This window comes from Colletotrichum paranaense (genome assembly GCF_030867605.1).
Source record: "Colletotrichum paranaense strain IMI 384185 chromosome Unknown Scaffold_4.1, whole genome shotgun sequence".
NCBI classification, from domain to species: domain Eukaryota; kingdom Fungi; phylum Ascomycota; class Sordariomycetes; order Glomerellales; family Glomerellaceae; genus Colletotrichum; species Colletotrichum paranaense.
The window spans coordinates 2,575,023-2,589,750 of NW_026848962.1; the positions used below are offsets into that span (position 1 = coordinate 2,575,023).

Here is a 14,728-nt window from a genome sequence, read left to right on the forward strand (position 1 = left end):
GGTAAAGTTCGTCAAGCTGCATTCTCGTCTCACTAACCAGAAGCTCAAATGCGCATCATCTCATGTGCTTAGAATTGTCAACGGCGAAAGTTGCCTTGGATGTCCAACGGAGTTCGGGTGCTTGGAGAGTTGAGATGACTGGAGATACATGGTCTTTTGCGGTTAGCGACCAACTTGAAGCCTTTGGTGAGAAAGTGAAGATCAAGAGAGGACTGTTCAATGTGGATATTATGCGAAAGTGCGGTAATTAGTAATACTGGAAACGATACCGACAACCGTTAATGCACCCTACCGTTCATCCGGTTGTGCTGTTTCCACAACCCGTATCCTCGAATAGGCTTCAACTTAACATGGCCCTGGAGGATTCTGTGGAGTTCGTCTGACTGCTTCCGCGGCGGGTAGCATCCGCCTCAGCTCAATCTCGCAACCTAAAAAAACAGGCAGGGATCAACGCGATCTCACCTATCAGCGCTGCAAGACTGTCTAAACATCCCCTGAAGACCGTGCCATTTCTCATCTTCCTTTGGATGCGCCAAGCGGTCCTTTACAAAGGTCTCTGGTCGTCGGCTGATGGTTCTGAACCTTGTAGTTGGATCGACAGGGCAGAAGTCTGAATAGCCGCTCGTGCTCATAGCGTAGACTTAGGATCTTACCCGTTCCTTAGTTTCCGAACGAACGTTCCAGGCGCTTATGCTCGCTTTCCAATCCCACGATGGGGGCCAACTTCCCCAGCTCAGTCTGACTGCGTAGCAACATCGTATAGAGCTTGGTTGATGGGGTCCAAGTCAACGTAGCATGCATTCCCAGGCAGCAATGATTCTAGTGAACATCCCCAGCTTGGGGTCATGGCCGGGTCGAGATTATCTCACATGCAGTATTGATGTGATGAGAAGTTGACATTTAGCTTACTATACAGGAGTATAAAGTCTGTCTTGCTCGCAGACATCATTGAGTCCAGAATCAGCTCATCCCAGTCTCACACCCCGATCACTATCAACCGGTTACTCTCAAGACCTCATATCACAATGGTTCGCTTTGTTCCTTTTGCAGCCACAGCGGCTCTCTCATTTGGATCGTGCGCCTTCGCTGCTCCCACGGTGGAAGGTGCCAAACTGCCAGATCCATCAACCTTGATCAAGCCCATCGGCTTCGACCCTACCATTGTCTCCTCGCTAAAGGAGCGCAAGGTCGCAGGAGTTGTCCCCGAGGTCATCACGCTTAGCCTTACCGGCCAGGATGCGAACTTCACGGACTTCCCCCCCTCAAATCCCGGATCTTCTCAACCCTCGAAGCGCGGTATCATCGGGGGTGTCGACAACCGCGTCCTCTGGACCAACAAGGACTACCCTTACCGTGCCATGGGCAGAATCGCACTCTCCAACGGTGCAATCTGCAGCGGTGCCTTGATCGGTTCCCGCCACGTTGTCACCGCGCGCCACTGCATCCCAGAGAATGGCGCAACCGCCCGCTTCCAGCCCGCCTACGACAACGGCGAGGCCCTCGGCGGCTACGATGTGATCCGCGTCTTTCGACCCGACTACGGTCAGGAAGGCTGGTGTGCCAACGCCTACGACTGGGCCATCTTCGTCCTCGGCGAGAAGGCTGGATCCACCAACGGCTGGCTTGGGTTGAAGACGGTGAACCCTGATACTCAGCTCAACCGCGCCATGTTCTTCCACTACGGATACCCTGGCGACAAGGGCGGACAACAACCTTACCGTCAAGAGGCTATTACAGCTTCTTCCGCGACTCTATGTGACAGAGGTTCTCCTGTTGTGACTGATGCCGATGCTCAAGGTGGACAGTCTGGAGGTCCTTTCTGGATCAATGAGAACGGGGATCGGTACCTCTATGGTGTTGTTGTCGGAACCAATGACCAGATCACGGTTGTTGCCGGTGGCCCATCTCTGCTTGAGGGATACGGAATTTTACTGAAGGACTACCCCAACTAAGGGATGAATCACAAATGTTTTATGACTGGAGTTGAGAATGAAATCTTTACCATTCGAGATATGGAAACTTTCCGGTGCAATGAGCTCATCGTGTATATAGTTTAAGAAGCAAATATATACGCAAATAGCTAAGAGTATCTCGTTGACGCATTCAAGGCAACATCTAGGTCCTGAGGGAAATTTGTGCATCGGATTTAATGTGCCGATAGCGTTTGTAGCTACACCAGACAAGGTGGAATACTATACACAGAGTTGAATGACAGTATTTACTGGAGCTGCGGTATCACTCTGGCTAGCAACTACCCAGGATCACATCCGAAAGTTCCCGCAGATTCAAGCTAAGACGACGAGACCGAGACAATTGCAGTCGAAAAAGTAGTAGGCGCCGCTGTAATTTCCGTAGCAGTGACAGAAGTCGTTGTAGCTGCGCAGTTCGGATTTTCTCTTGGCCCGACTTTGAGCGTGACAGTCTGGCACCCATCCAGAGGCTGAGTTCCGTGACGCAAAAGTCCAGTCGTGCTATCGCAAACGTAAAGCGCAGACTTGCCGTTAGATTCGCACCCCAAAACACCATCTGTTACTGTGCATCCGAGGAAAGAAAAGGCGCCAGTCACACGGCTCGACGCGTACACGTAGATTAAGCTGTTAGTGTTGGTATGCACAGAGAGGAACCTCCAAGAGGAGTTGAACCAGGTCTCAACCTGAGTGCCGTTGGTGATGGAGAAGTTCAACGGGGTTTGAGATCCGCTCAGGTCAATCGATGCAAAGTCAGCGTAGAGGTATAGGTTGTAAGGACCTTCGCCCGAAGCAAGGGTTGCTTCGATGCTGACTGGTGTCGAAGTTGCGGCGCATGGCTCCGGCAAGCTAACGGAAGAGGTCGTTGGGGCTGGGGTAGCCTCCGCCGTCGTGGGGGTTGCAGTCACCGGAGGCTTCTCCCTAGTGATGCGGAACCAGGGTGAGACTTTGTACTGCCAGTCATTGAGGTTGCTGGGATCACCGAAGGTACGGAGTGCGCGGCAGAGAATGCGGTACTCGCCAGCTGGGATACCACCCCCATGAGCGAAAACATTCTGTGGAGGGGCATAGACACCGCCACCGTTCCGCGGGTAGTTCCTTAGAGGAAAAGAGGTGATAGAGTCCGAAAGCCCTTGGGGAACTGTGATAAAGGAACCTAAGTATTTGGCCTGCCCAGGGATTGCTGGGTAGGCCCAGTCTGTCTCGTTCCAGTCGCGAGCGACATACTAGTGGTGCAGTGTTAGAGCTTCGTACCAATAAGTGAAGTGACCGGTCTTACATCGAAGCTGATTTCTTGAGTTGACCAAAGAACATTGAAGTACGGCTGCGGGACATCGCCACCCTCCTCAAATGTGTAGTTGTGGCCCTCCTCCATGAGTCCGCCATATCCACTGAGTAGTAGAGGAACGCCTCGTTCCATCTCCCAAATATCACTCGAATACAGAGAGCCCTTGATTCCTGAAGCCTGGTTAGCTGAAACAGATGTGGATTTTGAAATGTACCCGACTCACCCATGTAGGACACTCGTACTGCTTCTCCCTGAGACCCAGCGACCACAATTGACCCTCCGTAGACTGGAAGAGTGGCAGCATCAGGTGAAGACGGCTCAGTGAAAGTGATAGAGACAGATCCGCTTTCACCGGGACCCAAGGTCAGGTCAGCGGGGGAAATCTCGACCGTGGCAGTATTCCCGCCCCCGGAGACGTATGGAGGTGAAACGGATACCCAGGCAGTTCCGGCACTCTTAGTGAGGGCAGTAATGCCGGCTTCATGTGAGAACTGGTATGTCACAGACTCGTCCCCAGAGTTGGTGATCTGCACACTTTGAGTACCCTGGAAATGCTCTGTGTCGTTGAGGTTGAGCACCGCTGGGCTCACGAGGGTCGAGTAGCCCACAACTTTGAAGGCATCAACCAAACCTGCTCCCTGATGAATCACGGAGCTAAGAGCATAGAACTTGTATCAGCGTTTGTCTCCCAAGAAAAAGACGAGACAAGAAGGAACCACTTACGCGAGGCTGTCAGTGCCGTCGTAATGACGAATGGGCTTGCCGCTGGAAACGATGACTTCATGAGCCAACTTGGCACCGCCATCACCGAGGGCAGCGCGTCCACCCCGCGATGAGAAGAACAAGGCAGCAACACCGGATATCTAATAAATATCAGTCAAATATCCAGCTTGCATCGGTACTCTCGATACAATACTCACGTAAGGAGTAGCCATGCTGGTACCTGAAAGCGTTGCCCAACTGCCTGAGCCTATCGGGAAAGTCGAGAATATCGAGCCGCCTCTAAAGTGTCAATCGCATAATCTCTGAGATCGGTAAGGAAACCTACCTGGTGCAGAAATTTGGGGAACCATGCGCGCATCTAGGGTTGGCCCCCAAGATGTGAACTGGTCGATCCTACCTCCTGCGAAGGAAGGACGATCAATCGCAGCAGGTTTGTTGTCGTTGACAAACTCGAAGGTCACGGTGTAGTTCCTTTCATATTGGCTGACGAGCCAGTCTCCGTCCTCGTAGTTGATCAAGCTGTCTGGTAGTAGTTGTCAGACTCATTCTTGTGCATAACGCGAGAGATATCGAACTTACACCCTTTGGCTTGCCGCTCAGCATCGTATCGAACACGACCAGGGATCTCCCAATCGGAGCCGTTATAGTTGTAAATCAGAACCCAGTCCACCTTTTCCATCAAGCCACTATCGGTTCTTTGCCATCCACAATCCGCCCGGCTGGAGTCCTGTGTTACGAAGGTTCAGGGCAACTGGCAGTCATTTGAACTTACGGCAGTACCAAAACATTGGTGTTAGGAATAGTGAAGTCGATACCACACTGATCAGCGTGGTCCCGAGGATTGGGGGCCCATGAAGCTGGGGCCGTTCCGTTAAGAGACCACTGGACCCCGTTGTCTGCAAGGTAGATCTGGAGACATGTATGAGCTGCAAGCCAATCGAGATGATACAACAGCTGCAGTTGCTAGGGTATCAAATACGAACAATTTCACGAGTTTCGCCACTACTGGAGCGCGCGGTTGCCGTCCACGCAACGAGCTCATCATGCTCTACACTTCCAACGGCAGTGCTACCAATGCCATTGCCGCCGCTGCTAGTATACCAGGGGCCATCTATCGACGTCGATCAGTCAGAGATGACTTTTCCTGGATTGAGGAGGACTCACTACTTTCACCAGCGTTCCCGGCGGCGATAGAGACAAAAGTGCCGGCAGCTTGGATGGCGGTTGCCACCACCGCAAGAGGGGTGTCAACAAATCCTCTGTTAGAACCAAGCGAGGCGCTGACTATGTCTGCGCCCTCCTCGTGAGCTCGGAGGAAGCCCGCAACAATTACATCCTCGTAGGTGCTACCTCCGCACCCAAATACTTTGTAGGCACGAAGACGAGCTGAGGGTGCAACGCCAGGCACAAATTCGTTGCTGCTAGCGATGATGCCAGCAACGTGTGTGCCATGGCCATTGCAGTCAATTGGGTCCTCGTCTGGGAGGTAGACGTCTCCAGGTTCGTAGTTGTCGCCAACAAAATCGTAGCCACTCTCGACCTTGAACCCAGAGCCGAACCCGCCACCGAGAGCGGGATGATTGTAATCGATGCCGGAGTCAACAATAGCGACGGTCACCCCTTCGCCAAAATGGCCGTTGGCATGCGCAAGAGCGACGTTCGTGTCATTGTGAGGGTTCCAAGTGGGGAACTCTGTCTCTACAACCGCTTCAGTCGTGATGGGAAGTGAGAAAAGTGCAGCAGACCATATCTTCTCAACTTCCGGCAGAGCTTGGATATCGGCTACAGTTTCAGAGGTATCATTCTCCAAGTCAAAGGAAGCTCCGTGAAACAGCTGCGAGTTGAAGCTCACTGCTGGGGAAGCATCTTTGCCGGCATTCTGGAGGGTGGTAAAGAAGCCGGCAGTGTCCTGTAGTTGTGTCACAGAAATTAATTTCTTTCGTAAAACAGATCCAGGGACTGAGATAGTCATACAAGATCTCCGTCACGCTTTCTGAATTTCGCTGAGCCGGAGGATGAGAACTTAACGATGTATCGACCGCTTTCGATGGAGATTGGAGAAATGGGCCCAAGAATTGCTTCAGGGTCATCTGGAGACGTCTGACCTAGGACTTCTCCACAGAAGATGAAGGAGGCCAAAGCCAAGAGAGACTTGACTCCCATGATGAAGTGTAACGTCTGACAGGACTCAGGGCAAGTCTTGACTGACGAGAGGGACAAGGCAGCATTGAGCCTTAGCCGGTGGGATAGTGCAACATGAATGACCAACGATGCAGGCTCTTGTCACCTTATGTACTACGGAAGCCAACGGCGTAGACACTCAGGTAGGGGATGTTACTAAAATTTCCAATGCTCCTCGTCCCGCCTGGCGCGGAGTATCTTGTCAACTGGATTAAGTGGAATGCAGGGATTTGGTTGTACTCAGTTGCATTCGAGTGGATCGAGCAAGGCGGGAATGATTAGATTAGATGCTAGCTTCCTGCTCGGTGATAGTCGGTGGTCACCTTGTTTCTACCGAGGTGACATCCGTGGTCGGATCTTGGCATATCTTCGCCAATCGAATTCTTTGAAAAGGATCACGGAACAGGCGCAGTAGAAGGCGACACTTTTCCACCTCGGGTATCGCGCCGAGAATAATGGCGGTAATGACTTCTTACCCGGGCCATCACGCAGGAGTAACGACCATTATGATCTGAAATTAGAGGCATTACATTACCACTGTGCGTTCCAATAAGGATTTTGCTCCGGCATCTCATGCAAGTCCCGGCCTCTTTGCTGAAGTCATGGTGGAAGGTTCGGAACGAAGCCTAATTGGGATCCTTGTCGAAGATCCGAAGTCGGCCGCCTATTACATGATCCGTGACGAGATGGATGGTTTACTGGTAAAATCAGGAACAGATGGCTGATCGTCATTCATCGGAAGTTAAATCTGGCTTGCAGGCCGCTGAACTGACTAAAGTCTTACACAACATTCACTTTAGAAGTTCCTTAGCGAAACGCCGAGCCTTCAAATATGGCAACGCACAGAGCCCTGCCTTGATTCGTTCTGACATGCCTGTCTTGTCGTATAGAGTTATTCCCGAGCGGTGCCAAGCATGCAATATTTGGTAAAGACCCTGCATGGCGTGGTAGGTGAGGTGATGAGGGGTAAATCCCTGCCAGGAACAAAGTTGAGCGGCCAAGATAATTTGTGCGCTTGATTGCAACGGAAACGGGGACTGAATGTGTCCGCACATTTTGATCCCTGGAGACGAAGGATAACAACTTCCAACACACCTTCCTGAAAGAGTTCGTAGTAAGTCGAACGTTTAAAAACTTTGTTTGGACGCTCGTCGCCCCTCAACTACCCTTACGCTTCAAGACCTGTCTGCCCAGAATGTGAGCCTTTAACCTAGCAGAACCTTCACAGGTGTAAATCACTTGGCTCAAGAGCAAGCGGCAAGCGGCGATCAAGCAGAGAGCTCCTTTGGGACTTATGATCTTTCATGGCTTTTCATCGCTATTACCAGCAACTACCGGAACGATGCAAAAGATGTTGAACTATTTTGAGATTGCAAAATGAATTTAGCAAGTCGGCGATCCAAAAGATATGGAAAATCATGAAGTTACAGGCTTGCCAAATGAATCTAAGATAAAATGGTACAATCCATCTTGCTCTCCGAAGCGTTAAACACACCTCACCGGATTCTCTGGCTAGCGAAAGCTTTCTGACCTTACGGGGACGAATCACAGCAGAGATCAAGGTGTAAGATGAGATGCAAAACGAAATAAGTATCAGAATATAGTTGTGGTAACGGGGAGGGCAGAAGACCGTATGATTCTCTAACTACATGGTTCTGAGAGATTCCCTTCAATGAATCAGAAAATCATGATCATGCCCTACCATAACCAGTATTATCGTTATGCACGTTCTCACCACCGTAAGGAGCTGAATCTTTCAATTGAACTTATACTGATAGAGAGGAACAAAGGGAAATAAGGAAATAATGGCAAGGAAGTATTTACAAATAGACATTGGAACTACAAGTCCTCCCTTAAGGTACATAGTTGAGGATTCGCTATCGTCTGATTTCGTCGCAAGACTTAGGGCCACCTAGGGTATGACGCTTTGCTATCGGCACTCCCCTGGAAGTCATACAATTTAAGATACCTTCACTTGAAGTCGACTTTTCTTTCACGGCAGATTTCTTGTATCGTGCAACAAGTCTAAATCCTCACAAGCATTGGCTCCGTCCATTATTTTACAATAGTATGAGAGAGAAAGCTTTCCTAAGCCAGCTACCGCCTTCATACACAGAGGTCCCTAAGTGGTCGTGGAAGTTTCAGCGTCGGCTACGTCTCTGCCTACGAGCTGGCGAAGCTGCTGGAACATGCCGCCTAGAATGGTATCTGAATGTTCCCGCAGTGCCGCCTGGGGTGTAAAAGTCCACCGTCAAGTGACTTCTAGCATCACTATAACTTGTATGGGGACCATTACTGAAAAGGCATTAGATGTGCCAGCCCGTCAAAGTATGCTGAGAGGGTGGGTCCATACACGATGACAGCTAAGACACATATCTCGAGAAGGCCATTCTGGTCTGACCATTGGCGTACGAGACGTTGATAGGCAGAGCGAAGTTCGCTGTTGTTGGCGTACATGTTTGTGGGATTGAACTCGATATCCATTTCAACGGACTTTTGGCGGCACAGCGGTGATGAAAGTGGAAGACAAAAGTATCGAGACCAAGAATGCCGTTCAAGGCACTAATTGTTGATTTTGAATCCGAGAATAGAGTAAATTGAATGAGAAATGGACGGATATGGGACACGAATCTCCCAACGTCACCAGTTGGTGACGCCGATATTTAAAGATTTCATCATGGGCGTAGACTCTTCGTCTTGTTGTATTAACAATGTACACTACATCTATGGATTGAAGACCGATATGTGCACTGCTCTGTGATAACTCGGGAAACAGCAGGCCTCGGCCAATCTATGGCCGGCGGCAAAGAGAAGAAGCATGAAGCTGGGCGTCAGGATTGACCATTGGTTGTGATGTGACCTTGTCTTGAACTTAATTATCATTTACTGCTTAAACCATGAGAATGGCTGGCTGTTGAGTGGAGGAATTCATTGATGTAAACCTTAAGCGTCGCATTATCATACTCTCCTGAAATCGACTAGGCCGGCTGACGGTAGGCTCATCGAGCTGTGCCACTGTGGCTGCGGCTGTTGAACCAACAAGTGCAGTTAGCTATGGTGCGCCGAGGTGTACTGAGAGTCTGAGACTGAGTCTAAGTCCCGGGCGAAGTTTATGTAAGCGCCAAGATTGATCTACAGTGGGGCACCGTTTTCACCATGCCAATGGGCGGCAAGGAGATTGGTGTGGTCCGTGAGGTGGGTGCGTGGGTGGGGCTGCAAGGCGGGTTAAGGTACACAAGCGCGCGGCATCAGCCAAGGCACTGATTGATCTTCGCCAACTTCATTCCCGTTAGTTTGCATCTCAAGTTCTTCAGCTTTTCTTCATCCCTCCATCGACGCTCGGAAGCTGTTCTCAGGCCAGCGCATGCCCCGAGATATCAACACCAAGCGTCGCTGAAATTGCAACCTCCGGGAACCCCGAGTTGATCGCACATTCACCATGTCGTCACCACCGCCAACACCTCCTTCGACCGACCCTTCGTCAGAGGAAAACTTCAGATTTCACCAAGCTGGCACGCCATGTGAATGGTCAGAGTCATATCATCCTGGAGGATTTCATCCAGTTCATTTTGGTGATGTTTTCGACGGTCACTACGAAATTATACGAAAGCTTGGGAACGGCTCATTCGGAACTGTCTGGCTTGCTTTTGATATGTCGTAAGTCGCGTCGCCATTGTTCCCTCCCCTTCCAGTTGCCCACCGAGTTTCATTCAGCTCATATGTCTTTAGAAATAATCGTTACGTTGCTTTGAAGATCGAGGTAGCCAAACGAGATGACCCAAATGAAGTGAAGATCCAACGCCTTCTCGCCGAAAGGGTACCAGAGGACCCGTGCTCAAGATTTGTCGTGGCCCTACTAGATTCGTTCTACCATGACGGCCCTAATGGAAGACATCTTTGTCTTGTACTCGAACCCATGGGTCCAAGCTTGTCCTCCGTCCTCAACGCCCCCGCCGAAATTTACGATCCCCGGAACCCACCTGTACGACGCTTTGCAAAGGATAAAACCAAACGCATTTTACGACAGGTGCTTTCAGGGCTACAGTTTCTCCATGAGAATGAAATAGTTCACGGCGATCTTCAGTCTGGCAACGTTCTCTTCGCTCTGCAGGACCTCACTCATTTCGAGCGCCAGGTGCTCAAGCAAGCCGAGGACACAACGAATATCGACCATTTGCGGCGCATTGATGGCAAGCCTGACAAATGGGCTCCCAAATACCTGGCTGTGTCTGAGCCATTGTCGGAATTCGCGCTTACAGGGCTAGATGAAGTGACGAAGCTTTCGGACTTAGGTGGAGGTAGGACATCTCGACAGCTTTGATTTCTTGAGGCTCACATGGCTCTAGCTTTCCCCATAGACGATCCTCCGCGCTCAGTCGTGACTCCAGTGTCTTTACGAGCACCTGAAGCAATCCTGAACGAAGCCTTCGGCACAGGGATCGACATTTGGAGTTTCGGTTGCCTCGCCTATGAACTCATCACAGGCGCGGCGCTATTTGAGCTCCCACCTTTCGGTCTTAGCGATCAAGGTATCAAGGATGAGCACCTGATACAGCTAACTGACATCATTGGATCGCTGCCAGAATGTCTGTTAGCAAAATGGCCGAATGCAACGAAGTACTATGGCTCGAATGGAGACCGACTTGATGCGCGCCCAATGGACTTCGAAGAAGAATTCTCCGAGGACGGGGATTCCGATGACAGTCTATCAAATCGCGAAGCGGACGAATTTGGTGAAGGTGGTGATGACATGGATGGATTTCAATTCGACGTAGGCGAGCGCGGACCGCCCCAACTTCATGAGACTCTGGAGAAGCTTATAAAGGCCCACAAGGCAGAGGATGTGGACGATGATGAGGAAAAGCAGATCATTTGTATGCTGAGATCTATTTTCCAGTACGATCCTTCGCATCGCCCCTCAGCAGCAGCTTTACTCCAGGATCCTTGGCTAGCTACCCCGATTTCAGCAGGAGTAAGCCAGGGAGAAGCGGACAACTAGCTCCTAAGTAAGCAAAACGCTAGATAATTGAGAGCGAAGTTTCCTTAAGAACAAGTCCTGTAAAACTCTGCATGATCCATAGGTCCCAGACTTGTTTCCGAACAGAACTTTCTTAAACCAGTGATAGTAGCTTGGGAATGGTGAAGCGGTATCGCCGCCGCATACTTATAAGTTGCTGCCCAGCTTCTGTGATGCAAGCACATGGCCATCTGTTAGTCAATGTTACACGCAGTAGTCGGTAGACGAAAAAGACCTTGGGAAATTCTTGCCATGTGTTGAGCGCCTCTAATATCAAAAAGGTTCGCGTCTTCAGATGACACCTACAGAGCTGATATTTCATTTTCTCTACCGACCCAAAAGTCATCACCATTCATCTACGGACTTGCCCGCGGATGCCTGACTTTTGCAGTAACCTCGAATGCTCGAGTGGTACTTTCTTGTCGGTGAGACTGGACGCCGCCCTCTACTCCTCTCGGAGCTCCGAGCATCAATGAAGAACTAAGGACCCTATCCCGTCGGGACAGATCATGGAACCCCGCGGAAGATTGAGAAGATCGTTGCCACGTGAGAACTTTTAAACACGGACCGGTGACTTTCCAGCCTCAATGAAGTTGAAGCGTCAACGATCATCTCATCCTTACTGATTGACTCAAGTGTTGACTAATACCGCACGGTTGAGCTCATCCACCTCCTCTGACTGTTTCTGCACATGCGGAGAAAGATGCAGCCTGCCATTCGATCTAACAGAACTCATCTCATCATAATGGGTACATTCTCTGATGCTTTCCTTAACTTGCGGGCAGCTCGGATCACGGCAGAGCATCATGTTAGTTCCATGATCGTGGGAAAGATTTTGAGCAAGGATATACCTGGCTGGAAGACTAAGGCTCATAGAAGAGGCTCAACCCACCCGGTAAAACCTGCTCAATACTCATTTTACTTGAGACAACTTAAATCCTAGCTTGTCGCTAACAAAGACACGGCAACTAGTTTCCGCGGCAAAAAAGCTCCTAGCCCGTCAGGTAAAAAGTACACGGATAATCGGACAGCCTGCAACATCGAGACCAATTACTCCAGACGTCGTGAGAGAGAACTGTGAAAAGAAGCCGGGATGATGATCTGGCCGAACGCCCGGATCGGGCGTCCAAGCAAGCAGGGACGCGCAACACATCTTAGTCTGAATTTTTCAGTACCTAAGTCAAAGCCTGGTATCGACCAGTTGATGGATTTTTCATGAACAGTGAACTGTTCAGCTCAACAGTTTAACTCTAATCCATCTCGAAAATGAGACTGAAAGGATCGCTTGTCGATGGCCTGGAATAAGCGCTGTCTCAGAAAGCCCAAAGAGGAAGCCCACACGAGACAGCATATCCTCACTCACTAGCTCCTGTAGTATGGTGTCAGAGCTGTTCGGCACGAGCCAACTGACCAAGTCAGTTAGCCCAGGCCGCCTATTCCCTTCACCTTCAATACTTCAATCGCTGGCCTCGGCCTCCGCAGATGCTTTCCCCACAGCGACAGTGATCTGCGACACGAGCTTCGCATCACTCCTAGTTTTCCGTGGCAATTTGAAGCAACGGAGGCGGTGCTAAATGAACCGGCACAAACCCGCGGGCGGCCCAAGCAGAATAACAGATGCTTGGTTTGCTGATCATACAACCTAACCATATTGCTCGATACGTACTGGTTCTCCAAGCAAGGGCTTCGTCTAAAGTGTTGCAGAAAATTCCGCATACAGCCGAATCCGAACTTGGATTGTCCGTACAGACTTTCCAGGCGAAGGGATGGCAGCACTTACATGACACCAGACGAACACAAATCCGCGATGGCTGTGTAGCATGCACACCATTTTCCCACGGGCCCGTAGACATCATCTTGATTATTTTGACAGCCTTCGGTTCCGCCGGCACGATGTGTAGGTGATTGAGTTGACAGACCGGGGGTGTGAGGGGCGTCAGGCCAGCACACCTCGATATGTGGCTGATTGCGATGCTCATATCTGTCCATCGACTCTATACCGATAGATTCTATAAAGCTTAGGATATTCCCATGAATTGTTTGGGCCTTGAAACCATCATCACACCATCAGCAGCCAGATTGCTTCATTGCGCCGGACGCTTTCCTTTCTTTTCACTTGAGCTTTCGTCTTTCTAAATATTTGACATCTCATATTCCTACTTCACCCAGTCTTCAAGGCTCTCACATTCACTCCAACGACAATGAAGCCTATCTCAGTTCTCTTCCTGGCTGGCATCGCAGCCGCAGCTATTCCAGACGCGAGTCTCATCGCTACCCGCGACGAGGTTGCCCGAGACCTTGAGGCCATCACGGGAAGCCCTACTCTTGTTGATAGAGACGAACAAGATTCAACTTTACATCCATTTGCGATTGAAGATAGAGCAGAGGAGGAGGATGAGAATGATCTCACCACCCGTGACATTGAGGAGGCTGCCACTTTTGGCGAGCTCATAGCACGTCAGGCCAACAATACTGCTGGTAGGAAATTGACAGTGCACCATTTATTATCATCAGGCTAACCAAATGGCAGGAGGCGGCAAGAAAAATGACGGGAAGAACAACAACGACGGCAAGAAGAAGAACAACAACAATTGCCAAGGATGCGCCAAGGGAAAGAAGAGGGGCAAAGACGCAAAGGGCAAAGCATGCAGATGCAAGAACACCGGAAAGAAAAATAACAATGCCGACAAGAACAACGGCAAGAAGAATAATGGTGCTGGTGGAAACAAAAACAATGGTACGGCCGCAGACAACGGAAAGGGGAAGAACAACGATGGGAAGAAGAACAACGGCAAGAACAATAACGACGGCAAGAAGGACAACAATGGCAAGGCGAATGGAACTGCCAACGCCGGCGCCAATGCCGGCACCAACAAAAATAACAACGATAAGGATGGCAAGAAGAACAATGGAAACGCGAATGCCGATAAGAATAAGGGCAAGGATAACGGCAAGGGAAACCAGGCTGGAAACAAGAACAACGGTACAGCGGTTGACGACGGCAAGAAGAAGAACGGAGGTAACGGCAAAGAAACTGGCAAGAAAGCCAACTTGTCCACGGGTGCTGGAGTTGCCGCCGCTGAAGCTGCCTAGGCGGTTGATGTCTTATATTGAGCTTCTAGAACGAGCAAGGTCACTTGCTTAAATGGCATGTCAGGCAAAAAGTAGTGGTAGATACAGCATCGATGCAATCCGATTGAACTATGGATGAAAAGGCGTGTTCTTGAGGATCAACTAATGATTTACAATTCAAGTGTGCCAAGTAATGGAGGTAATAGTATTGATCGATCATCGCGTCTGTCTTCTATAGATGTTTCCCAGAGGATCAGGATCGGACCGGGTTCAAACCCTGTGTTGAACGGACATTCGAGGTGACATCCAAGACATGATGGATCAAAAACCCAAGATTCGTCGTACTTGTATCACGTGTACCAGCCCGGAATGATATATTGGGCCTACAATGATCTCCAGAGGTCACCCAAAAGTTCGGATGGTTTGCAAGACCTATTTTTGGGCTTGGCGTGCTTTCTGAATCAGGCCTTAAAGTTTATC

General features: G+C 50.1%; 4 protein-coding genes across 4 annotated transcripts; 3 read left to right on the forward strand and 1 right to left on the reverse strand.

Annotated features, from left to right (window-relative positions):
- Nucleotides 1-1,025: 1,025 nt before the first annotated feature.
- CPAR01_05861 (uncharacterized protein) lies at nucleotides 1,026-1,952 on the forward strand (the record flags this gene model as incomplete). The annotated part of the gene is made up of 1 exon (XM_060490137.1): nucleotides 1,026-1,952. One exon carries the CDS (start codon nucleotides 1,026-1,028, stop codon nucleotides 1,950-1,952), a length of 927 nt encoding a protein of 308 aa, XP_060351603.1.
- A 338-nt stretch (nucleotides 1,953-2,290) lies between these two features.
- CPAR01_05862 (subtilase) lies at nucleotides 2,291-6,141 on the reverse strand (the record flags this gene model as incomplete). The annotated part of the gene is made up of 11 exons (XM_060490138.1): nucleotides 2,291-3,193; nucleotides 3,247-3,425; nucleotides 3,479-3,909; nucleotides 3,979-4,118; nucleotides 4,176-4,255; nucleotides 4,304-4,501; nucleotides 4,558-4,697; nucleotides 4,751-4,887; nucleotides 4,962-5,089; nucleotides 5,143-5,887; nucleotides 5,953-6,141. 11 exons carry the CDS (start codon nucleotides 6,139-6,141, stop codon nucleotides 2,291-2,293), a joined length of 3,270 nt encoding a protein of 1,089 aa, XP_060351604.1.
- A 3,457-nt stretch (nucleotides 6,142-9,598) lies between these two features.
- Nucleotides 9,599-11,158, forward strand: CPAR01_05863 (serine/threonine-protein kinase SRPK3; the record flags this gene model as incomplete). The annotated part of the gene is made up of 3 exons (XM_060490139.1): nucleotides 9,599-9,816; nucleotides 9,889-10,457; nucleotides 10,506-11,158. The coding sequence occupies 3 exons, from the start codon at nucleotides 9,599-9,601 to the stop codon at nucleotides 11,156-11,158; spliced, it is 1,440 nt and encodes a 479-aa protein (XP_060351605.1).
- Nucleotides 11,159-13,377: 2,219 nt separating this feature from the next.
- On the forward strand, nucleotides 13,378-14,269 carry CPAR01_05864 (uncharacterized protein; the record flags this gene model as incomplete). Its single annotated transcript, XM_060490140.1, has 2 exons — nucleotides 13,378-13,654; nucleotides 13,707-14,269. 2 exons carry the CDS (start codon nucleotides 13,378-13,380, stop codon nucleotides 14,267-14,269), a joined length of 840 nt encoding a protein of 279 aa, XP_060351606.1.
- Nucleotides 14,270-14,728: the final 459 nt, after the last annotated feature.